The sequence below is a fragment of the Cynoglossus semilaevis genome, chromosome 13, assembly GCF_000523025.1.
Source record: "Cynoglossus semilaevis isolate Cse_v1.0 chromosome 13, Cse_v1.0, whole genome shotgun sequence".
Taxonomy (NCBI): Eukaryota; Metazoa; Chordata; class Actinopteri; order Pleuronectiformes; family Cynoglossidae; genus Cynoglossus; species Cynoglossus semilaevis.
In genome coordinates this window covers 13,480,307-13,505,901 of record NC_024319.1, presented here as the reverse complement: position 1 = coordinate 13,505,901, position 25,595 = coordinate 13,480,307, and the positions used below count along the sequence as shown (strand labels likewise).

Here is a 25,595-nt window from a genome sequence, read left to right as displayed (position 1 = left end):
AGATTCAAATGGAGAGATTGTATGCCACACTGGGGTCTTTACATCTCAGACTTCTTGCACACTAACCAGCGTCCTTGTGGTACAGTAGCTCACTGTTGATAAGTTGAGTGATTTCTCAGGGGCTGTGTAAAATCTGGACCTGGCCACAGAGACACATCTCTTGCTGATGAGCGCTGGAGGCCTCAGTGTTTAAGCGTGGGAGGCGTTCTACTCTTGGGGAAGATCAAGTGTGCTCCCGCAGACTCCAAATCACCGGCCCCCAATTGCTTGGGAGGAACGTTACTCTACATGGCTGGTGTTAAATCTCTGCAGCTATGGTGAGGTCATCCGCTTGTCTTCTTCTAAAGGAGCGCTCAGATCACAAACATACAGCAGTAATGAGTGTGGACGAGGAAAGCAACGCCCAGTTCGCTGCTTTCCAATCTCATTTATTTATCTTAGGGCTCATTTGATGGGGCTTGGGATAGGGTCAGGCACTGGCGCAGCAGATGCCTTCAGGGTATGCTGTTACCACCACACACTTACCAGGACTCCAGGAGCTCACCACATCAGTGTGTGGAGACATTAGTTGATGCAGAATTACAGCCCACCAATATTTTCAAGGAGCAGCCTCACTGGCGTTGGTCAATCAATATGTATTCCTGTGTGTCCCTAATGCAACTGGAAGCACTAGCTGAATACATTTCACCTAGTTCACGCGGAAGACGTAGGCTGCTAAAGTGACAGTCAATGGACTGTTGGGGGAAGGAAACAAGGTTACACGGTTCTATCTGAGCACTGCTGTATGTTTGGTCTATCCTCACACTGTTGGTGAAAAAGAACCTCTCAACAGTATTATTGCAAAAAAAAAAAAAAAGATTAAGATTAAATTGCACTTGATTTAATATTGCTGAAATAAAAGCTTCAGCCTGCCAAAATCTATTACAAATAGTGAAGGAGGGCCAACTCTGTTATGTAGAGAAATATTACATTTCTGGGGCTTCTGGCCTTAGGTAGACATCGAAAAAACCTAAGTAAAGAAATTAGTGATAAAAATAATACTATAATAGATTAAATAATACTACTAAAAACACCAATAATGATTAGAAAACAGGGTTAAGTTTATAAAGCAGATAGCAGACACTCTTTTTCTACTTTGTTTGTGAACTGAAGACTAATGGGACTCATCAGTGCTGACAGAAGTGCTGACAACTGCATTTCAATTCGTGTACAGTTCCACCAAACCCCCTCCTCCTCCCCCCCCCCCACCCCCCCATCAACTGGTCCCTTTGTGCCTATCACTCCTCTAGTCCCCTAGCTGTTGAGTGAGACGTGCGTATGTCTCTATGTTAAACACACACGTCCATACAGACTGAACACAAGGTGCACAGGAAGTTGTCTTCCTGAGTTCAGTGTAGAATTGTTTACATCCACACCTCTGCTAGAGGGCAGGGGGCGGCGGGGGTTTAAATGTGGGGTTTAAAACACACTGGCACCAGGCTAATGCATACAAGTACAATCTTTAACATCCAACAGGTTGTTGACCTGATAAACATAATGTGACGGACAACAGCCTACAAACTTGACCATATAATCCCAGTGGGTGTGACAGGTTTCTCGACTAGAGGGACACCTATGACCCCACTGTCTCCCTTGATGACGACAACTACATGGTGCTGACTCCAGAGGGAAATGATGGGAAAACAAAGGCTCTACCTCCTGCCACCCAGCATCCCGCCCAGAAATTCAGGGGGGAAAATCACTTGGTTCAGGAAACCCCTACCCATTGTTTTGCTTCCTTCATTAGTCGTTGTGTCAACAGTTTGGTTCACTAAGCGTGCGCCACTGTTTTCGTACTGCTGCACCCGGGCTGACCTCAGTGCTCTGATGTTTTGACAGATTGTTTCAAAATCCCATCATGACAATTTACTGTTTTTAAATACAGCAGCCACTTGGAAAACATAAGGTGGTCTGCATGATACACCAAAAGCAAATAATTAGCTGTGTCTAAAATTAAATGAACCTGACGTAAATCTAGAGAGTGGTTTTTGTCAGGAAATTCTTTGAGGCTCAGTAGGGTGTGAGTATGTGTCATTGTTTGCAGAAAAAAAAGTATGTAATGATTAGCTGTGTGCTCTCTAACAACATAACAATCATTCTTTACTTTTCCCAACCGAAGTAGCATCAAATGTTGCTACTACTTGCATCCACTTTCAAGTAAACTTACCATCATCTAAGTACATCTGGTCAAGTTCCTGTGGCTCCTGTTTGACGGTAATGCCCAGTGCAGGGGGGCTGGCATCTTCTGGTAGCAGGCTTGGTGAGCTGCCTCCAGCCTGTGATGAGCTGACTGCTGCCTGACTCTGACAAGGACTGTAGGTCTGCATAAATGGGCTCTCTGCAGTTCCACCTGGAGTGGAAGGATGAGACACTGGGGAGGATGAGGGGCTGCTGTTAGCATAGATGGAATGGTAACCATTGGGTCCGGGGCTGTTGAGGTGAATTGGGCTTCCCTGGGAATGAAGCATCCCTAGGCAAGAGCTGTGGTCTGGTGACGCTGGATGAGCAAGATTAGGCCTTCCAGACATTTCCCTGGTGGATGGCACTACAGGACCTGGTGGTGCTGCATGGGTGGGACTGCTGGGGAGGCACTTGCTGTATGCCACAGGTGTAAGGTCTTGTAGGGTGGGGCTCGAACTGGGAGACGAAGACGAAATGTTAGCATGATGAGGCGAGCAGGTAGGGTAAGCACCGATGAGGCAGGCGTCAGGATCAGCTATAGGCATGATGGGAGTAAGTCTGGGCTGACTGTAGTATGACTTTGGATGCATAGGCAGCCCTGCAGTCCCCAGAGGATCATATTCATCACTTGGTTCTGTCTTTATAATCGGCACTGAGGAGTAAAAATATAAAAAAGTAGTGGTATTAGAAAATGTGCTGTGGATCCACGTGGCACAATGGGTGCACAAGCAAAGCTAAGCAAATAATTGAGCAGGCACAATTGTAGCCGCAGTTCTTTCTATAATCCAAACAAACAACCACCAGTGGATATGGGCTCACTGTCAACTTGGCCGAGTCCTACAATAGAGAAACCCTCATGTCTTCCATTCACCACCCCCTTTACCACACCAGGAACAAAAAAAAGAAGCACAGAAATAGGGGGGAAAGAAAAATGGATGAGTCATCAATGTGGAAAGCCACAGCTGGCTCTAATATTGAAAAAGACCTATTTTCGTTGGACTGTCAACTGCTCTGATATTCAGTAAAGGAGTTCTTTAAAGCACTGGACTGCTGCTGTTGCTGCTCAAGCTGCCTGGGACCCCTAGGTTTCCTGCTCATGCTAGGAGTAATTGCTTCTCTGAGGACCAACAGCTAGAGAGGGAGAGTAAGAAAGGAGAGATGGCTTGATTTTGATTAGGCTGCTTAAGGAACATAAGCTGCAGAAATGTGTCTGTGCATTCTGGAGATTAGGCCAGGAAACTCATGTAGATAATACAAAGGGGTGAAGTCGTCATCTGGTCTTCACATATATTTTCTATCTGTCTGCATCGCCTTCGATTTAAAGGTATGACACATTGTGGTTAGTTGCGCCTGAATCACAATGGCCATGTGTCAAAAAGTGTTATGAGTACGGTGGATTACGTATGCAGCAGATTAGCTCTGTGCTCTCTAACAAAAATATATGTCCATGAACTTAGGTATTGAAAGATAACAGGTGTGATGTGAGAAGCACAGTAATTAGTATTTCTGAAAGCTTGTGCACCTGGTGTTTTTTTCTACTCTCGGCTAAAGTTTCTAAATATTATTTGATGACATCTCCATGCTGCTGTGGTGTTTAGGACAGACTAGGATTTAAACGTTTGGGCTTGACAGAAATGTCTGTGACGTACTGTATGTGGAACTGCATTGGAACTTGATTATGACTATGAAAGCTCTTGCAAATGTATGTATGTCATGAAAAACAGGATGTTGTGTTATTATTTTTTGAGGAGGATTTGAGCAGACGTTAATCGTGCCTGTCGTCTCCCGGGTGCTGAGCTGTGGTGCAGAGACAATGCAGCAGGGAGCCCATTTACGTCAGCCATGTCTGCTCTTGTAGCCCAGAGAGTGGAGCTGGTGTCTGGGGGAGCATCGTAACACAGGTCCCTCGATTCATGGGCCTTCTCGTTACAGCCTTGGGGGGGATTACAAGGGAGTCACATGGCTCACACCACTTTAATACATAGTCGCTTCCTTCAGCAAATCTCTTTCTCTTATCTCCTCTTTGATGTGAAAAGATGCCACAGAGCAGCATGGAGATGGAATGCGGGTAGAAACAAATTCTTTCAACACTGTTAAGTAAGTAAAACAACCTATTTGCCCCAAGTTTATCTCTACTGCCCTTCTTTCAGGAAAAACTTAATATTTTAATTGTTATATTGTTTTCATACACTTGAAAGCAATTTGATCTAGAGATTTATCAAAGTCTTCAAAGAACAAGAGCTGCACCCTGTTGAATGAGGGACCTGCATTTGGATGTTTGTAGCAGGAGAGCCAATAGAAACAACAGGTTTAATTCCAGGCTGTGACCCATTAAATGTACACAACTTCTACATCAAGCCTGTAAAACAATATAAAACTCCCCCCACAATGTGTTTCGACAAATATATTAGAAGAGGTTTCATATTGTGGTGGAGATTTCACAGCCTAATGGTTTTTGCATTTGAAAGGATATAATTGGTAAAGTTTAAGCCAAATAAACAACGTCTCTCATCATCTCTGATGTTTATTTTAGTGTCAGTAAAAACACTAAACCAGAAGCTCATGTTTATGCACCATTTTTGGCAAACGAGAAAAGGTGAAAGTATTGTATTGACAATGAAATTAGGGTTTTTCTGTAATCAAAATGGCAGAGACAAGCCAATTAGGATAAAATCACATTGTTCTTTTATCAAAGTTCCCAAGATTTTTTCCATCTTGTGGCCTTCCTTTTCTTCAGCAAATAAAAAGTAGGTCTTTCCCCAGCTCGGTCCATCTGTGTGTCTCCTTTTCCATTTTAATGTGAAGTGAGAAAACAGATTCAAGCCACTCTCTACTTCAGCTGGCTTCTATTTCCTCTCAAACCTGCGGGTTATGGCCCACAGACAGTTGATGCTCTGCACATGGTTTTCTCTCCATGTCTGGCAGTTCCCTCTCTGTCTGCTCGGATTAAATTGATCAGGCCTTGATTTTTGTATTTCATTGAGTAGTTTTGTCTAAGAAACAGAAATACATAGATCCACAGTGGATACGTGTCAAAGCCTTTATCGGTGTATTTTATAGGGAGATCCTGAATGTGGTTCATATGAATTTGTAAATCATCTTAAAAGGGAAAGATTTGTTAACAAAGACAATCAAGATCCAGTAGTACAGTAGATTGTTGTTGACATCACTGATGTCATTAATCTACAGATAAAGCAATGGACTCATCATGTTTTAACTGCAAGAAATATGCAGTGACATTTAAAATGGAGCAGGTGGTAGTTCATTAACTCAAAGGTACCTGCTGAATGGTGTCCCACTGTGTATACAATCTGGTCACCACAGCATCCTGGGGCCTCAGTGTAACCACAGGTGAGTTTGATGAAGCTCCGTGCTGAAGAAGTCTTTGTCTAGTTTTTGGAAAATCATGACTGTGCAACTATTTCTAACAAAAAAGGAACAGCAGTGTTGTTCATTAATGTTTCTTGAATGTGTCACACAGAACATGTTTCTGTCTCTATTTCTCTCAAGCTACAACCACAGACCTGTGCAGTGGGAGAGTCATCAACCGATTACATTAAGAATAGAATTTGATATTAGAGAGGAATCTCCAAAAAGCCTGTAAAAATAAGAGGGTTCCGAGAAGTTTGCAGCCCACGCTTTTGTCCCTGCCAGCATTTTCTGGGCATGTGTTGTTTAATGTGGTTTCTCTCTCCCTTTTTTTTTTTTTTTTGACGAGCAAAACATCACTTGAATCACGCAACAATAACTGTGAGGAATCTTGGAAAAGAGAAGCTAATTCCAGGAGCCAGATGAGGACAGTTGTGCTTGTGTGTATATTACTCACAGTCACATCAACATAATCAGGCAGTGACCACAAATCCATGTGGTGGTGTAGTATCTCAACAGCAAAGACTCCTCTTCAAGAATTGGCAACAGTGATCTGTACGTAGTTGTATGCATTCAACCACTAAACATAAGGACTGAGGGCCAGGGCCTGCCCACCATGTGATCTCATGATGTCTTTGCTAAAATTGAATTGAAATGAAATTATATTTAAAATATATTTAAAAAAGTCTAATCTACAGTGCAAATGACATGGTATTTATAGGCAGAAAAATGTCAATTTAAAAAGGAGAAGTACGTAGAGTTAAATTCAAAAATACCCTCAGTATTTAAGACAGACAATGCTGCGATGGCTATGCAGCATACGGAAGACACATGGGTTGTAAGGTAAGGGCAAGGTGTGTGTTTCCTCCAAATACTGTGGGTAATTCTCTGCTTTTTTGTTGTTAATGTTCTGCTTGGCTCCTGAAAACAACCATAGTATTTTTCTTAAATGACACTATACTTCAGACCACTTCTGCCTAGAAGCTGTGTTATAAATTAGGGAGAATGCATGTGATGACTAATCACCAATGTCCTGTAGTATCTGTAAACAGGACGTGGTTCTCGTTGACTACCAGTTCTGTGACTACATATTCATTTGGCATGCATTCAGTTATTCACTCAAAGCCCTGTGTTAGCAACTTAGGTTTAAAATGTTAGCTTGAATCTTTTAAAAATACAAACGTAAAATAAAAAGTAAAGTAAGAAAAAGAGACACAATGTGGGACAAGGTAGCGTCTACTCGGTGAGTCACTTATATTTACATCCATATCAAACTCAGGAGCTCTCAACAGTTAATAATACACAAAATGTGTTTAGAATGCCTCCTGTGTGTTGGTGTAAAAACAGGTTGATCCAACAGGGCAGCCTCTGCAGGGATGACCCACCACTAATGTAAATAAACAAGGGCTCACTCTTGGAGGTACACATTTGTAAACAAAGGTACAAACCTGTGTTAATATTGTGTGATTTTACTGTGAATCTCATAACCTTAGACAAATTATCACAATATACCCGTATTATGACCTATTATATACCTATATAAAGAGAACGCGTTCACTCATATCACTCAAGCTTATCTTTGTCTGTTAGCCAGTAGACGGACAAAAACATCTACAGTGTGTTCCCATTACAAAGTGCCGATAAACATACTTAAATATCAGGGATCAAAGTGTCGGAAATATCTATGAAAAGCCATTAAAACAGAAACATAACTATTTACAAAAAAATATTAATTGAAGTGTTTGAACATTTTTCCTGATGTGTGCACTGTGTTCAGCCACCGTAGGTGTTGCATGCATCTGCATTTGTGTCAAAACAGAAAAAACAATGTAGTCACATGGTCTGAATGGAAAATGAAGGTGGTTTTCACCAGTATGTGAGTCCTAGAGGGTGTTTGCGTGTTCCTTCCGGTGTGTCACACAAGTGAGGCTATTTTAGGGGCTGAACTTCTTTTTTTTTGGTTTTTATAGATGAACAGACGGCTTGGTTTGAAACAAAGCTCAGCCAGTGACCACAACTGTGCTTGAAGTGCTGGAAGAGTCTTTTCATAAGAGCAAGCAAAAAAAAAAAGGGTGTTGACAACAATGTGTGTGCAGCACATGAATGTGTGTGGGTGTCCTCTACATCCTCCTCCGACACTGTGTACCTGGTTGTTTCTCTCAGTGAATGCACACGCGCGCGCACACACACACACACACACACACACAAAAGCGGCTAAAACCTCAAAAGCTTGAGGCTTTACTTAAGTCGCCATTTTTTGTTATGTTTTGCAACAGTGACTGCATTAAGATTTCCTGCACCACTGTTTGTGTTCATGCTAATTATAACTTTTCACACATTATTACCTCTCTGTAAATTATCTCTCTTCATGCAGCAAGCACGCATTGTGCAACTAAGACACATTCATTTTTATATTTGTAACTTGATTTGTGTTTACAGCTCCTCCAGGACGTGTAAAACTACAATACATGGTAGACAGAGGAAGCTGAACGTCTGCTTGGTGTCACCCAGGGACTGTTTTCTTTGCTGACGTGAGATTGCACACCAAAGCAGTTCTGCCTGGGCTGCTATCCAGTGTAGTTGTAGTACCACACTCTATGATTTCAACGCTGATTACAAGTGTTTTTCTTTATTGGTAAAATGCTGCTTTGAGTATTTAAATGTTGTAGTCGTCAAGTATGTACACATCCTGCTCCGTGTGATCTCTCTGGCGGTTACACTTGTGTGTCAATTATGGGAAGACTGCGTCCCTGCTTGTGTGGTCCACGCTGAACTTGTGGTTAACTTGGCAGCAAAAGAGAGAAGACAACGAGTCATCTTTTAATTGGAGTTGAGTTTGTGCTCAGGGAAATTACTTTGCGGGGCTGATAAGCATCCACATCTCCATCTCAGTGGCACCGCAGTATGTGAGATGGACATGCTATATATGGCCACGGTTCGTCTTCCTCACGTTCGTCCTAGCATCTCCTAATAGGGCCGTGGTCCGCGTTCTCTCAGCACTTCGTCTCGAAACTCAATCATTTATCTTCCCCAGCCATTAGTGCATCTGCTGATTTTCTTAATATGAATAGCGTTTCACAGTTTATGCAGCATTTCTAGTTGCACTGTGTAAAGGAAGAAAAACAACCTAAAATATAATAAAACTTCACATCTGTCGAATGTAACTAATTACACCTATATGTAAGTAATTACTAAGTTAAATTAATACAAGAATAATAACCAGAATGTGGTATAAACGGATTATCTACCAAAGTCTTTGTATTTGCAGTGGTTCACCACATTGATCAGACAATACTGAGTTGGGCTATATTATTTGTAAACACAGAAAAAATCTTTTCCCCTCATAAATAATTCAGATGAGATTCTTTTGGTGTATCTCTCTCTGGGATCTGAACATTTACTTTTCTTTTGCATTATCCATAAAAAACATTATTTACAAAGAAACGGAGCCAGTGACATCATTATAGACTGTGACTCTGTCTAGAATTTGGAGACATCGTTAGCATTTCTGTGCTTGTGCACATAGGATATCGGGAGTATTCCGAGTGCAATTCTTTAAGTCTCTTATCACATCTGGTACGTCACCTGTCCTCACTATAAAAAAAGACAGAGTCCGTCAACGTAATTGTCTAAGCATTAACTCTGAACCCTCACAAATACATTCTTTGAATTCCGATGTGAAAGTCGTCTATACACACTGAGGCCCAAGAAACACAATAAACACACAGGTTTTCAGGTCGCTACATGAACAGCAGGGAACTGTGTGGCACGTCGGATAAGCGTGTTTGTGCACATGTACAATGCCTGTTGTTGTACTGCGGGGGGCACGGTGGGGGGCAGTGTGAAAGTTGGGTCAGGAGGGGATTGACTCTTTGACATTAACAGTGCTTGAAGGTTCTGTCACTCAGCAGCTATTTACCTCATCGCAGAGGAACGCATGTCTCACCACAGAATAAACACACCACGTCTTCTGCTATCAATCACAGGTTACAACCCAAGAATAACATGCTAACACCTGAAAACCCATGTAGCATAATGCTAATGCTAAAGTGGAGTGGAGAGTGCTACTGTTAACACATGGGGCTTTAGAACGCACAGACAATCACACCTGAATAGTTTAAAAAGTTCCATTACCGTTAGCAGGCAGGTAGGTGAAGCTCTGGTATTGGCTCTTCTTCCTTTTGCCGTTACACACGTAGAAGTTAACGTGGACTGGGCTGGATATCCTCTGGTTTCTGTACGGTGGGATCTCCACAACAACAGAGTTCTAAAATACAAACAGATTACAGATAAGATCATTCATGACAATGAAATAAGACAAAACCATATGTTCACAGTTTAGCAGCATTTTACCTAATCATTGTAACAAAAAAACATTGTGAGAAACATTTATAAATCAATGAGGGAGGGGGGTATAGTAAACCTAAACAACTAGATAGTTGTTCTTCACCCCTGGTATAAATGAGAGATTTATTTACTTTTCCATCTCTCCCAGATCAGAATTAGATACCAGGACAGGGGACTCTGGGAAACGATAGGGACACATCTGTATTCTCCATTTCAGCCTGCCCTCCAGATGATGACAAAAACATCATACAGATGGCCACTGGCTGAGGTGAACAGTAAGCACCTGTGCATGGCTTTGCTATTTTGTTTCAGCTAAAGAGAGTTAGCATAAACTAGACAGCAAAAACACGCAGCCTAAAGCAGTTCAATCTAGTTTGGGGGGAAGTACAGAACGCCAGTTTTCTCTCACTGCTCTGAATATTGGTTTGTTATAAGTACAAATACACAGACTGCAGCATTTGTCTTTCATCAACCTCTTTACCCCCTCACCAGTGCCCCCGGCTGCACCTTGCCTGCCTGCTAATTTCCCAGCTTCTAGCCACAACATATCAACAAGGTCGTCAGGCCAATTAAACACCAGAGTCCATATTCACCCCCGTGATGCAACCAAGTCATTTACCTGAGTGAAATAACAGCAACAAGGATAAGAAAAACACCCTCGAGTCACCCTACGTAGTTCCTGTCTTAATTTATTAAGCTTGGGTTTACACCTACAGAGGAGATTTGGTGAAAATTCCATCAAGGATTGCATGGGCTAATCATTGTTGTCTGTGTTGCAACGTTGTAATGCCTTAGCCAAGATTACATCATTACAAGGGACAGATGAGAAGGAGACAGAGAGAAGAGGAGGAAATGTCAAGGGATGGTTAGAGACGGCAGCAGCTCTCTGAGTGAGTAATGGCGCTGCAGTGAACTCACAGATTTGATGGAGTCCTTGTCAACTTTGGCTTCTGTCTCCCACAGATGATGTCCATCTATCGATGAAAGAATAAAAAACACAATTAAATATATCCTGTTATAAACTGCATCATTAAAAAGAAGAGGTTTAAATGGTTAGCCATAGCAGTCATAACTGTAAATAAGAGAGATGTGCTCTGGAAAAGGGCATTAGGGATTCTGAGCTTTCAGATGAGTGCAGTGCTGAAATGTTGGTTTAATGACATGGAAATAAAATGCCAGAATTTCCTTGTTTTGACTGCTGTTTTTTTCTACTGTACATTATTCTTTAGAAAGCAGCTCTTGTTTGTTCTCTCTTTTCTTCTGTCTTGTTGTGGTGAGGAGGTTTTGACTTGCTGCTGCTGCTGTGCAATAAAAAGGCCTGTGAAGTGCAGCAGCTGCTGGGAGTCTGCAGAAGCTCAGCTCACATTCTTTGGGTTTTTGCTGTGATTTCATGCCACACCTCGAGGAACAGACGCTCTGGGCTCTGGTAGGGCAATCAGCACCAACCACTGTGCCATTTTTTTTCAGAACTGATGACTCATTAGCGCTGTCAGAAATAGAAATGACACAGTAGAGCCTTTGTGAGCCATGCTGGGCAACAGTATGGGCTCCATGGGCACTGACATGCTGGTGGGGCAAGAAGCATCTGTGCCTTGGTTGATACAGTGGTACAGTAAATGCTGAAATGCTGCACATTGTTCCAGAAAGATGAACTCTCAGATAATGAGTGGCACGTTTCAAATAACCTTGGAGATCTCAATGATGTAAACATATTTTTTTTTTTCTCTTCGAAGCATGAAGTATATTTTTCACCTCACGCAGCAGGCAAAAGAAAAATGATCCCAGACACAATGAGCAGTGATACTGGAGGCAGATGGTCATCATTATTATTTAGAAAGGAAGCATGAGCCCATATCTCTTTTCAAAAAGGCCATATTAAAACTTGGGGAAGAAGAAAAACAGACGTTAAATAAATCAGATAAGGCTTTTCTCTTCAAACTGGGGAAAAAAGGTTCCATATGGAGAAATATGCCTCTCTTGAATAGAAATGATGTGGATGACTGAAGAGTGAAGGGGAAACAGAGGGGTACACAAGTGGTATTCCACAGGTGATTGAGACGCATAGAAGAATGACGCAACTCTGCAGAGTGGCTATAAGGGTATGGAAGGGCAATTAGAGTGAGTACGCACAGAAGGAAGGTCAGAGAAAGTGAGAGACAGCCAGAGATGAATGTTTCTCATGTTACGTCTAGAGGAACCAAAAGGGAATCACAACTGCCTCTGCTCTGGGAGACGCTCCAAAGAGGGAAACCTTAGCCTGCAACGTCAACCCCAGCCTCTTCTAGTAAACATGTTTTTCAAACCTTTCTTTCTCTTTTATCACTGATCTCTCTCTCTTTTCTCCTGATCTTTTCACTGAGCTGAATGACAGTTAAATCACAACGTTCCAGAAAAGTAATTTAACAAGCAAAGAGTGAAATTATCTACAGTCTAAGACAGCTACAGATTAGGGATGGGGCCACGTGTGACATTACCTCTACGTGTCAAAGAGCAACGTGCAACTGATAACCACAAAACGTTCCATTCACTCCTTCCATGTAACATCTGCAAAATGCTTCTGTTCCCGACACCACCTCCTCTTTCACGCAACGTCCACCCACCCACACACACACACAGATGCAGATACAAGCACACACACACACACACAGGCCACAGCAACCGCAGCATCCTCTGTGTCTGTTCTGGCCATCAACTTGAGTGATAAGACAGGGAAGCACAAAGCAATAGGAGGTGCATAGGAGTTATGTTTGGAAAATTATTGGTATAATTCAGTTAAATCCAACTGAAAAGAATGGAGAAACATATGAAAGGGTACACAGACAAATAAATTACAAACACAAACTCATTTTAAAGGACTTGTGGAGATTTTTAACTGGAGGGAAGCCACCTAGTTTGGAAAAGATTTCTACATGCTATTCATTTTATTTATGCCTGGAAAATCAAATTGCACAAAAAAGGAGAAATTCAATATAATATGTATTTAGCAAAACACATAGAAAACTATCTTAAAATCTATAGTAAATGAATGCCCAGAATTTGCATAAATAAATATTGTGATCCAAAATGTTATTTAAGAAAGGCATAGAGTTAGCTTTTAAAGGTGACTAGAAAATAATAGCAGCATTGAAGTCTAGTAAATAATCCAAAATGCATAGTTTTTAAGGTCATGTTAGGTCATTTTGCATAAAATTAAAAGAAAACTACAAGGTAGAAAACAATATAAATATATTAGTTAAGAAGTAAGTTAGAAAAAGATTATCAACATTTTCCAATCAAAAAAAAAAGCTACAAATAGCTAAAGCTCAACGAAAAATTCCAAACAAAGTTGGCCGACAGGAGAAGTTGAAAATTGCCCCAAGAATTGTATTACCCACCTCAAACAATTTTCAAGTTACTACTGGTTTTGGATTGATTTTGGACGCGCGTCTTCACTGTGATTCATGGGAATAAAACCTAACCCTCCTGTAGCCTGGGCAACGCACTCACTCGCCAGGTGTTTTGATGACAAATAGGGAGAGGCTATTTTTAAGAACTTTTCATTTCTTGACAACTCATCCTCTGTTTGGATAGTAACTTGGACGTTGATCTGGGTTTCAGCAAGAAAAACAAAAAAAAACAAACTAACACATTTGTATCTTTAATCAGCTGTGTTAAATTTGTTTCTGACAACAACCTGTTTTCATTTTGGTTGACTGCCAGAAAAGTTTACGTTACAAATTGCTTCCTGCTAAAGTTAAGTCAGTTGTTCAATCTCTGAAAAAACAAATCCTGTATTATTTGTGTGCGTAGTAGAGAAGTAAAACCAGAAACATTGTTCTTTCTGGTCTTTCCTTTTCAGGAGTAATTCTCTTTCTCCTCGGTTTATTTATATATGTTGGGTTTATTTTTAAAGATTTAACACACTGCTGGTACTGCCATCACCAGAACCAGAACTGAGAAACGCTGCGGTAACCTGACTGCTGTATTTTCACAGCAATTACCTTGTTGTCCAGTGGGGAGAAAAACCAAAAAGAACAAAGGGGTTCCCCCGTGACTGATCCCTTTCCTGAGGCACATGCCAATCGGAGGTCAGGCGTAATCTGAGAAAATTAGGTCTGCATTGGCTCGAGAGACTTCCGTTTATAAATTATGGCTGGGCTGTAAATTTGTGATAGGTTTATTGTCAGGAAATTAGTTATTATTGGTGTGTATCTGTGAAACCCTGAGCTGAGGTGACCTTTGGTTGCAGACCAAAGACGACCACAGCCTACAGAGTTGGATTTCATGCTTTTATCAAGACTCCAGTTGGCGTTGGCAGTGTGGCGATGGAGGCCTTTATGGGGTATGTTGTTTTGGAGTCGAGTATCTCCATAATTGCAAACATTCTTTAGGTTTCACAGTGTATATCACTCATCTAATCATACAGGCTTGAGCATTCATGAAGATCAGCATCAGAAATGTTCAGACAAGTCTAGAGAATGAGTCGAAAAGGTAATCTACTCGCCATTGTCTTTTAATTCAGTTGAGATTTAGAAAAAAAAAAAAAAATATATATATACATGAAAAACTTTCCTTAAATAAAATGCACCCAGAATTATACATTGTGATATTATTAGAACCTCTAAAGTGGTACTGATTGTTTCTACCTCTTTTACCCCATTTTTCTCCATTCTTATTGGATATAGCATATTAGCATATTTTGTGCCCAGTGGCAGGACTTAAGCTGTTCACTGTATTAATAATACTGGGTGGAGACCAAGTCTTTAATCTATAGCTTGAAGCCAGGGTGGATATTGAACTTGAAATGCCATAACACCAAAATCTATGAGTCATAATTATGCAGGTTATAGTAGCCTGCAGCCATAACAGCCGTCTAGACATACCGCTAGAAGTACAATACATCGACCAGGTTGTCTGGTGTTTAGACTTGCCCAAGGTGAAAGCGTCCAACCAAGTATAAACATTCTTTGAATGAATCAGTAACAGTGCAGATGATGTAGTCTACGAGGCCTGGGCCACACAAATATTACTGTCTGTTCATGTGATGATTTCACACTACAACAGACACTCATGCTGACCTGTGGTGTCCTGATGTGACACGTCATACTACAGCTCAGGTATCTCAGTGTTTTTGATCTTCGGTCCGATGTGGAGAAGCCCAGATTTCTCCTACTTTGACCGAGGCTGTGCGGTGGTGGTGGTGGTGGTGGTGCTGCTGAGCTCCAGGCTGAGCTCCAACCCAACCAGATGTAAAAACTATCCAGCTCACCAGGGAATTCCCTCACCTCCCCCTGAGTCAGAGTGTAGGCTTTCCCCAGCTTTCTCTCTCTATTCCGCCCTCCCTGCCTCTCTCTCTCGCTCTCTGTTTGTCTGTCTGTCTGTCTCCCTCTTTTCCCTGCCTCTAGCGCTCATTCCATCCATGGAAAGCAGGACAAGCCAGAACACACATTTTGCAATAGGTGCGCCAGGTATGTCTCCCAAACACTGAGCCAAAAGAGTGGTTCGGGTTAACCAAAACACTAGGACAACCTCTACACACCCACACACACACAATAAATTTAACAGAAAAATTAAACTATGCAAACGAAGGTGGAAAGATTTATAAATGCCCACATTACGGCCTTGTGAGGGGTAAATCTTTCCATTGCAGTGAAAAATAGATGATCTATTAATGACACTTGTCAACAACAATTACCTCTGAGGAAGAATGTTTACAAATCTAAGAAACAATCCACGAGCTTGTCCTTGAGTTCACCATTAACTAGAAGGCCTCTTCAACTTGACAGTGATAAATTGAAGTGCTAGGAACAGCAGGTGGAATGAGTTTAGTTTATCTCTAAAAGCATCAGAGCGTTTGTTGGGATCAGACATCACGTCAGGATAAGAATATTTACATTCTCTGATGTCTCAATACGAAAGGTCACAGTAAGAAAGCTCCGTACAGTTTTTTTTTTTTTTTTTTTTTTTGTCTCTCCTCTTTGTCTAATCTCTGAGGGTCTCCTCTGTTCCGTTTCACATCTCTGCAGGGATTCCCTCTCGAATGACTCATTGAAAACACTTCCTACCGCACAGTGCAAACAGGCCCCGAGGCTCTACAGCAATAGTGGGCCCACACAGCAATAAACAGACACATGCAGCGGATGCACTGAGTTTGCATCAGTTGTCCTGTGGGTGATGAAGTGGTCCAGCAGGGATGGATGGATGTGGCTTTTGACGAGGAAAAAGTAATTATTTTTCAAGGTCCAATGAGCCGTTCCACAGTGGCAACAGTGAAAAGCTCCGCTCATTTGATACCAAAAATTTGATACATCTCAGAGGGGCAGTGTGAAGATCAAAACAACAAGAAAAGCAAGAGACCAAAATAAAGAGGCATAAAAATGTTAACCTTTTGCAGTTTGGTGATACTACGAAGCAGCCTGTCGTGCCTTGACTTAACCAAGCAATCGATCTCCAAGAAAGTAGGTAAACAGTTAAAAAAATCATGAATGTATATCTGAGCAGCCGCAGGACACTACAGTAAGAACCATATTATTGAGTTCCAACCACAAGACGTTAAAATCTTCCAGGATTGATTTTTCAGCCATGTTTTATTCACAGTAGCGAGCCCGTCTCTTTCCTCCTCTCAGCAGTACTTTGATTTACCTGAAACTAAAAGGCTTCTGTGGAACTACGGTTGAATGGCACCTAACTATTCTGGCCACTGAAACTTTCAGTATGTCAGAGGAAACTAAAATGACTTAGCTTGGAGAAACAAAAACCTTCAGGATTGTTTAATATTCAGGAAGGTATTTATCAGAGTGTTTTTGAGTCACCACTGTGACTTTAAAGGCAGCAGCAGCAGAAGAGGCTGTCACCACTGAGACAAGTAATAATTGGTTCTGTGAGAGTTCAACTATACACAGTCGTTTTTACACTGGTTTGTATCTGACAGCGGAAATTATGCGAGTGTAAATCTAATAATTTCATGGCTTTATTGAGGAATTTGCCCTCCCAAGAAAAATAAAGCCAAAATGATAAATTATGGAGTAAGTCAATTAATATACACTAGTAGTGTAGTTTTTTCCACCTTGTCCTGCTTCCATCTTCAAACCCCTCATAAAACAGCAAGACTCATGGATTAAAATGCCAAAAATTAAAATTTTGAAGAACATTTGGAACCTCAATACTTTTCCACATTTGTACTTGCTCCTACTGTAGACAGTTACAGATGGATGTGTTCCTTTGTACGAACTTATCGGTGTGTTGTTTTATTGAGTGATTTCACTCTGACTCTGGACTCCCTGGATGTGCTGGGACATCATACGTTTACATTTAATCCTTTTTTCTCTTTGCTTCTCACTCAGCCACCCTTATTCTCCTCTGCCCCCCCTTCTTGACACCACAGAGACAAAAACAAACCACTGAAATGTTGATGGCAGGCTTCAGTGTGGGGATCCCGTGAGCACAGGGCTCCACGCTGCCTAATGTCTTTAACGGGTATTGAGGATAGAGGTAATAGGAACAGGGAGGATGAGGGAGTGAAAGGAGAGAACAGGAGGAAATAAGGCTGCCGACTGCTGGAAAGAGAAGGTGAAAGAAAAAGGGGGGGTGGGGGGTGGGGGGAGTCTGACTCGCCAACAGCAGGGGGTGGGGAGGCAAAAGGTGTATTGAATGAATGGACTTTCCTTCCAGGGCATCCCCCTCCATGACTAAGTGAGATCAGCAGCAGGGGGACCCCCAGGCTGCCAAGTTCAAACCCCCCACATGTTGTCTTCCTTTTTCCAAGCTGTATTGTGAACATTTTTGTCAGTTTTTAAGAACCTAATACACTATACATCCGTGTTGTTTTTAAATATCTAACAGCCATTATTAATGACTTCATACATGAAGAGAATGGGGCGTTTTCTGTCACCTATGGTTAATTTACAGGCTCTGTTTGTTTATCAGCTGAAGAGTCACACCAGTCGATGGGCCACAGGGGATTACTGGTTCACTCAGGTATACTGGGAAGAGTCCACAAACAACTGACATAGAAGGTGGGAATCTGAGCATTAGAATTATGTGTACGCATTAGTGTACCTGGGCATCACAGTACCCACAAAACCTACACAAACTTTTAAAGACAATGTTGCTTTTAAATAACTAATTTCGAAAATCTAATTTGATTTTTTTTTTTTTTTGATTCCAGTTCAGGCTTTAAAGGTTGAAATTGTAGCATCTCCATGACATAACAAATACTAAATGATCGTCCCTAACTCGTTATTGTTAATCCATTTTGATAATAAAAAGTGGTTTTAGGTACAGAGGTATAGTGGTGTTAGTTGCTCATCACTGTATACAGTATCAATAGTCTCTAATCAACCACTGCTTCTCTTCACATATAGAGGAAACAGTATGTAAAAAGCCAGGTGGATTAAGGAGTGGCCTCCTCTGTCTCCTCTGAATCAGTGTGACACCATGAGGATGAGTATCCAACAGTGCAGGAGGAGAGAGAGAGAGAGAGAGAGAGAGAGTGGAAAAAAGCAAATGGAGGAAATCTGGTCAGAGTCGACGGTGAAAGTAGAGCGAGTGAGAGAAAGAGACGCTGCACATGCCCTTCTTATGATTCATCCCTGAACTTGTGGCTAGCACCAGTGAACAGGCAATGGAAACTTCAGTAAATGTAAATACACTTTGGTTAAAAATATAGTGGCCTAATGCACACCACATGTGGCTCTCTGGCAGGGCCTGGTCTATTTTGACGGGAGGAGAGACCGGGGGAAATGCGACAGAGGAAGAGAGTGCAAAGACATATATGAGAGAGATATAAAAGAGAGGGAGGGGAGGGGGCGGTAACGTCAGCTCACCCTGGGCCTTCTCCACAAACACCACCTTTGAGTCAGGTAGAAAGTTGAGGCCACTCAGGAGCATCATTTTGCCTCCTGCAGCAGGGTAACTTTCCACACTCTGCTTCTCAACCAAAGGAAGCTCCTGGGCTGAACGCTGAGCTGTTGGGAGGAAACAACATTTCATTTCAGTGACTGAGCCCCAGGAGCTCAAAGCATATAAAACAGCAGCACTTGGTTTTCTTCACGTGCTTGTCAACATCATAGAGAAGAAATCACCATCTCTAGCTCTAACAAAGCTTCATCCAACAGCTGGGATTTAAAATGTAACTTATAAAAGCTATATTTTCCTGCTCATATCTATTACATGAATGGTTCTGCACCCACTCATCTGGTTCAGCTTTCTGTCGACGAGTTAAGACATTTACTATAAGATCCCATGATGTGCGGAGCCTCTAACCTCATCTGACCATAAACTGTAATCATTTCATGTCTTTGTTAGTGCATGAGACTCACAGCATTCAATTGGGTTGGAGGCAGCCTGCAGGGACACCGTTCTGCCGTTAGGCTGGTTGATGTGCACTCGGAAAACCAACCTCACCCGTGTGTTCTTGCGTCCAATGTCTGTTTCCCCTTTGCGCAGTTCAATGTCGGAATTACGGAGCTTCAGGATGCCTGCACAGTCGATTCTAGGAGAGAAACAGAAGAATGAAATTGAACACCATAAAATAACATTTTAGACCAGAGATTAGAAAGATATATTTTATAATTGGTTACACATGTCCAAAAGTCTGGCCCATAGGCAGGTCGTGACAGATACCTTTCGTGTTTCTTTTTTATCATCAGTTCTAAGTTAAGTTGTTTTAACTTGGGTAACCTTTTAGCTTTCACCCTTTTCTCGTTAACTTCAGACTACGTTTGCTCGTAACGTGTTCACCCCTAATGATCAGCAGTTTCGGAATCAGAAGTGCCGAGCATAAACATATAAGCAGTATTAATCAAGCACATATTTGGAGACAATGTTGACTGTTAATGAATTCATGTTGTATTTCTTTTTAGGATTATTCCAGTTGCCAGGAATAAGCCGTTGTCTCCTGTATCCCTCTGGCAGTACAACACGTTTGAACACCACCACACGACGCAGTCGACACACAACATCTGCAAACCAATATATTCCATAGATTTAAAGCAGAGTAAAACTTTGGTAACCATTGCCACATGTGCCAGTGGAGCTTTTTTTATTAGCTGTCTCTATTAATTTCATTTCACAATTCGGGAGGTAATTTGATGAATTATTCCTCCTCTGTAGTAATGGAAAAACAGCATTCATTTTCAGACATAACCTTTGATGAATTTAAATTTAAAAAAAATCTTCTGTGGCTGATGAAAATTTTATGGTTTGACATTTGAGATATTTCATATGTTGACTATTTTAGAACCGAATTATGTCTTTTTTTTTTCATCTGTCCCTTCACTTAAATTGAATTTTCCATATTTAAATGATAAGAGAAACATGATTTTTAATGCAAAGACTATATATCAAATATAAGATGGTTGGCTTACTGACACTTTTTAGATTAAATTACCGAAAACCACAAAAAATACATGGGAAAAAAGTTCAAAGACAAGCTAATAAAGATGGTAAATATACGGGGCGTCATTGTGCACTGACCTCACAGTCAGAGAAAAAAAGTTTCCAGGATCAGACATCAGACAGACTGAAACTGTCTGCAGGTCTCGAACTTCTGCATCCTTCACATTGCTTGATAGATGAGAAATGGATGCTGTATTATCTAAATGACTGTTAAACAGTTCTGTGGAAAACAGGCGGTTGAAGCATTTGCCTCATCTTTGACCTTTATTAAATGTTGCCAAGGAAGAAATGGAGAACACTCACTCCTCTTCCTTCAGCAAGTCTGCTGACGACAAAGAGGAAATGAAACTAGCCCTTGTACTATTTACATATCAAATTCATCCTGGGGGATATAATAAATCATATAGGCATGGGGGGGTGTCCCAAAAAAGTGATTGGGTACACAGTAGTACAATACACTCAAAAATCAATATCAGCCAATTTTTTCCAAACGTCACTGCCATGTGTCTGTGAGCCTACCGTGAATGTATTAATGTAAGCATTTCACAGTTCTGGGACCCAGTCCAATACGTATTAACTGCTACCTTGTCTGGGGCCCAAGGAAAGGAGCCATTGCTTGGACACATTGCAGAGCACAGCTCCTTAACTGCATATCAAGGGGGAGGCAAGCCTGGCTTACTTCAGCCTGGCAAAGTAACTGGGAAGGTGAAACCAGGTTAGGCTCATATAGGTCCAGTCTATACAGTACCAGCATTTCATACCCACTACCATATGGGATACACAGAGAGAGACATTATTGCAGTTGCGTTCAAAAATGATTGAAGGTATGGTACAACTTTAGCCAAAAAGGTTAAAATAAAATTTATAAATGTTAAAAAATGTAAATGGTTGCACTTTTGACAATAGCAAATTCCTGTTGAATTTTCCTAAACCATTTTCAATTTTACAAAAGAGCAATGAAAATAATTGAAGTGCTCTTAAATTACAGACTCTCCTCTAAATGTACTTTATGTAATTTAATTGACACACTACACTTAATTAAACACACTGCAAAAGAACAGATAAAAAAAACAAGACTGGAGGTTTCCATGGCGACAAATGTTCAGAGTGGAGGGCTGGGGCTCTGCTCCCAGTATACCTTCTTCAGCAGCCTTTTACTTGCAGACACTGTCCAGATTTGAGTAACCCCTAGAGTAAGACTTGTTGACACAGTATTTATGTCATCTTCAGAAATATAATGTCTTCTTATTGGAAATATACACTGCAGTTTTATTACCTTTGAAGATGTCAGTGCTGCACATCGCCTGTTGTCATGCATATTGTCTATAAACCTTTGGACCAAGGCTTGTGAGAAAAATATATTGCTTGTGTGTGTGTATGTTTTTTGTTGGGTTACTGGAGGAAATATGGAAAGAATAGATGAGTTGTGGAAGTCTTTGTGCACTCACATGGCTCTCATGTTGTTTTCGGGCAGCAGAGGGATCTCCAGAACTTTGGTGTTGGATTGCATGACTTCATGACTGGCAGTAGAGACGGTTTTGCCGGTGATGCGGTGAACCTGGTAGAAGGCATGTGGTCGCAGGAGGCGGTCGTCTGCAGTCCCAATGAACAGCTGCAGGGTTAGCGGCTCACTTTCCATGTAGCCATAAAGCTGGCAAAAGAACAAAGGGACCCAGGTGAGAGGCAACATTCAACAAGTTTTAGGACCCCCATCAAAGGCTCCCCCTAATTTAGTTAGGTATGGACTGAATGTACATTCACTGCTGTAGTTAAATAAGACTAAGGCTGGACTAAAAGGCATATCGCTGATTTTACTTGACATTAATTTGGGTTCTGTTTATAAGTTTGGTCTTATTCTCCTTTTAACATTCTCCACATTATTTAAATGCTGCAGGTATATCAACCAGACAAATTAGCTAGGCAGGATGATAGATTGATATTTCTAGAGTAATATTTCTATCTCAAAGATAAATAATGGTTTTCCAATGAAAATATGTCACGTTGATGGAAGTATATTAAGCCATAGCCTTGTTTGTTTTAAAGTTGTTTCAAAAAGGCTTTTTCAGCAAAATTGAACATTTTTTTCCTTGCTCATTTTTCATTTTTGTTCAAGGAGAGGCTTTTATGGTGCCACCGAGTCTGCACAAAGTGGAGATCTCTGGGAGCTAAGGGAGGGGCTATCTTTTCCCCCACTTTTCCATCACTTGACTTTTCTGACCATAGTTGTTCAAGAAAGATCCCAGTAGAGATGCACACAAAAATATACAAGTACATGCATGAGACTAAGACCCATATTTTTCACCTTTAAGGTTGATATAAGAAACAATTCCCTGCATGTGTTTAACATCTGGCCATGTAGGTAACCAAATTTACACCTTTGCATATCTAATAGCATATAAAAGCCTAATGAAGTGTTGCATGCGTACGGAATGCAGATGCAACGCCTTCAGGACGTTATGAACGTGTATTATGATTTCCATTAACGTTCCGAGACTGTTGTCCCACTGTGAAGAAAGAGGCTGCTGTATCAAAAAAAACACCACTTCAAACAACCTCCACTTCCTCTCATGGGCCTCCCATTAGCTACCACTAACAAACGCTTAACTAACAAATAAAAGTCAGCCAAAAACCTCCAGTTTCATGAAAAAAAAACACTATTGTCCTCCATGTCCACAGCAGTCTAAATCTCAGCAGAATTAATTGACGTGTATTTCATATCTGCAAAATATCAAACTACACTTAGTGTTGCAGGCGTTGTGTAAGACATATGACACTTTTTGTTGTTTGAACAAAATTATTTGCCACTTAAATTGTGGAAATTCAGTGGAACAGAGCCTCACATTGCAGACCTCCCAAGATCGTCTTTCTCCTTTGCAAAACAAAGCATTTATATGACCATGTGAGTGAGTGTTGACATGGGCTTCTAAACCTAAAATAAATCTGACAGGAAGCTCCAGAGTCCATCTGGTACATTCAGTGGGTAGAAGTTAGAATAGACCTCCATGGATCCATCCAGGTGTCTGCCTGACCACACATTGACATTTAGCGTGAGTGAACACTTATTCAAGGCCAGGCCACTCTGAGCTGGAGTTGCCACAGGAATACCACTAATTGGTCAGTTACTCCACAGCTCCCACCGTCACTTTAGACCAATTTTCTTTGAGCTGCACACGACTAAAAACAGTGGTACTGTCAAATGGAATAAAAGACCCCCGCTGTTTATTTAACAGACTTGGTCATATAACAAAATGCAGACCACATGTAACCTATGACATAATCGGATTAATGCGTTTATAATTACCTATGTGAGGTCAAATACAGGATTGTGAAAAAGAGGAGGAGAGCTACGTCATGACTAGACCGTTGAAATCAGGGCTGCAGTGTCATGGATGCACAGCTTTGTGGTTTGAGAGCAGAATTTGGACAGTGGAACATATGGGTTCTCCCCCTTAACACAGTTTAAAGGAACAATTCAGTTTAATAAAAATAAATTAGGCCTTTCCACCTGAGAATACTTGACACAACACCTATAATTCAAGCACCAGCGGTTGTTTGACTTATCAAGAGAGACCAAAGGCTGAGCTGAGACTGTCGTTCATCTACAGTTCCAACCATCCCATTTTTCTCTGCACCTCCTCAGTGTCTGTGAACAGCTGTCCTGACCTGTGAGTTAGTCACACATGCAAGTCATCAATGAGTTAATCCAAGGTCACGGGCTTCTTGAAGTCTTGGCATCCCAAGGGCCCACTTCATTTCTGCAGTGATCTCACTGGCAGACCTGCTCTGCTTGTTATATTTTACTTATGGTGTCACCATGGGTAATTATCCATAGCCACACATGCTACCAGTTACTTGCTTATTGACTTGAGTGGGGGTTGGAGGTGTACATTGGACCATGAGGTACAAATCTCGAATCACAGAAGCGTTGTATTGCACAAAGTTTCATCTTAATTTAACAAAACGCAGACAGTTCCACTTCAAAGCAATGCCACCTGTCACTTTTAGCCCAATTGACTTCTCAGGATTTCTACACAACCTACAGCCATTACCTCAGCTGCCACGTGAAAGAAAGGAGGCCAGGGGGTTGGAGGTGCGGGGGCGTGAAGTCCTGATGCCGGTAGCTCTCAATGACGTTTCTGTCCTCACATGAAGCCGTAGTGACCTCATGGAGTAAAGGAAGTGATTAACGATCTCAGATAGTCCTCCAAGTGATGCCTGTCTTCCCAGCAGCTAAGAAAGGCATTCTACTGTCCCCCACGCGACCACCTCCTCCTACTCAATTCCTTTACCATATGTGCTCCTCTGACCCTCTCCCTCAGGACTCCCGTCCACTTTTTTTTTATCAAAACTCTTGTGTGTTAAATCGAATACAAACCACCAGCAGAAAGCACAATTCTGTTCTCAAAGGCCAAATGAAATGAAGGAAAATAAAGTGTGGTAAACTTTGGGTCATGGCAGATGACATGAGGCTTCACACACACCTGTGATCTCAGCTGTGTATTGGTGTCTGCTGCTGCTGCTGCCTGCAAGGTTGGACCATTGAGTCACTAATGTTGACCAGATGAGCGCCTCTCTCTCTCACTCGCTCGCTCTTGCTGTGACTGCAGACTGTTTAGCACACGCAGATCGTATATTTGTTTTCAGATAATCGAAAGAGTTGTGGCTCAATTTGCAGCTGTTTCAAGGTGTCAACTTCTGCCACTGTGCCAGCCACAATCATTTACACCTCCTGCTACAAGCCACTGATCCAAAAGCCATTTTTTTAAATAATTGAGGCTCAATTGAAACATTGTGGATATGGCAACTGATGTGTTAATTGTGTAATTGAATGCAGCTGTACTGTCGCAGTTCAGTGATGATGGTGTGGGAGGTGGGTATGTCAAAAGTACTTCCTCCATTCATCTTCTTGTCACTCGAATCGGTATTAACAGTCAAATTATATATATATATATATATATATATATATATTATGATGAGGTATACACTGCATGCCACTGGTCCACACACAGTGTAATGGAAAGGATTTGAACATGTCAAATAATGATTTAGTGGAAGTCTGGCCTGGTCAAAAACTGAATGTGAATACGTTGCATGGGTCTGCAGTGGTCTGCCTTCCATCCCTCCACTAATTTCATTTTGCATCTGCTTTGAGAAATGTCATGACTTGTAGAATTTCCACGTGGCACAAAGAACTGGTGAGAGAAGAAGGCGACTGGAAGCAGCAGAGAGCTGGATAAAATGAAGAATGGGAGGAGAACTAAAGCAGCAGTGGGCCTTCTGCC

General features: G+C 41.4%; 1 protein-coding gene across 2 annotated transcripts in view; it reads right to left on the bottom strand.

The window, feature by feature from the left end:
* The window catches only part of LOC103388659 (nuclear factor of activated T-cells, cytoplasmic 1-like), a 50,816-nt gene that overhangs the window by 13,581 nt on the left and 11,640 nt on the right, over nt 1-25,595 (bottom strand). For both annotated transcript variants that reach the window (XM_025061736.1, XM_008323745.3), the window contains exons 4-9: nt 21,762-21,964; nt 19,236-19,408; nt 18,741-18,881; nt 10,855-10,910; nt 9,724-9,856; nt 2,207-2,872 (exon numbers count right to left, since the gene is read on the bottom strand). In XM_025061736.1, the coding sequence (XP_024917504.1) occupies nt 2,207-2,872; nt 9,724-9,856; nt 10,855-10,910; nt 18,741-18,881; nt 19,236-19,408; nt 21,762-21,964 (1,372 nt within the window). The remainder of the gene's footprint in view (nt 1-2,206; nt 2,873-9,723; nt 9,857-10,854; nt 10,911-18,740; nt 18,882-19,235; nt 19,409-21,761; nt 21,965-25,595) is intronic.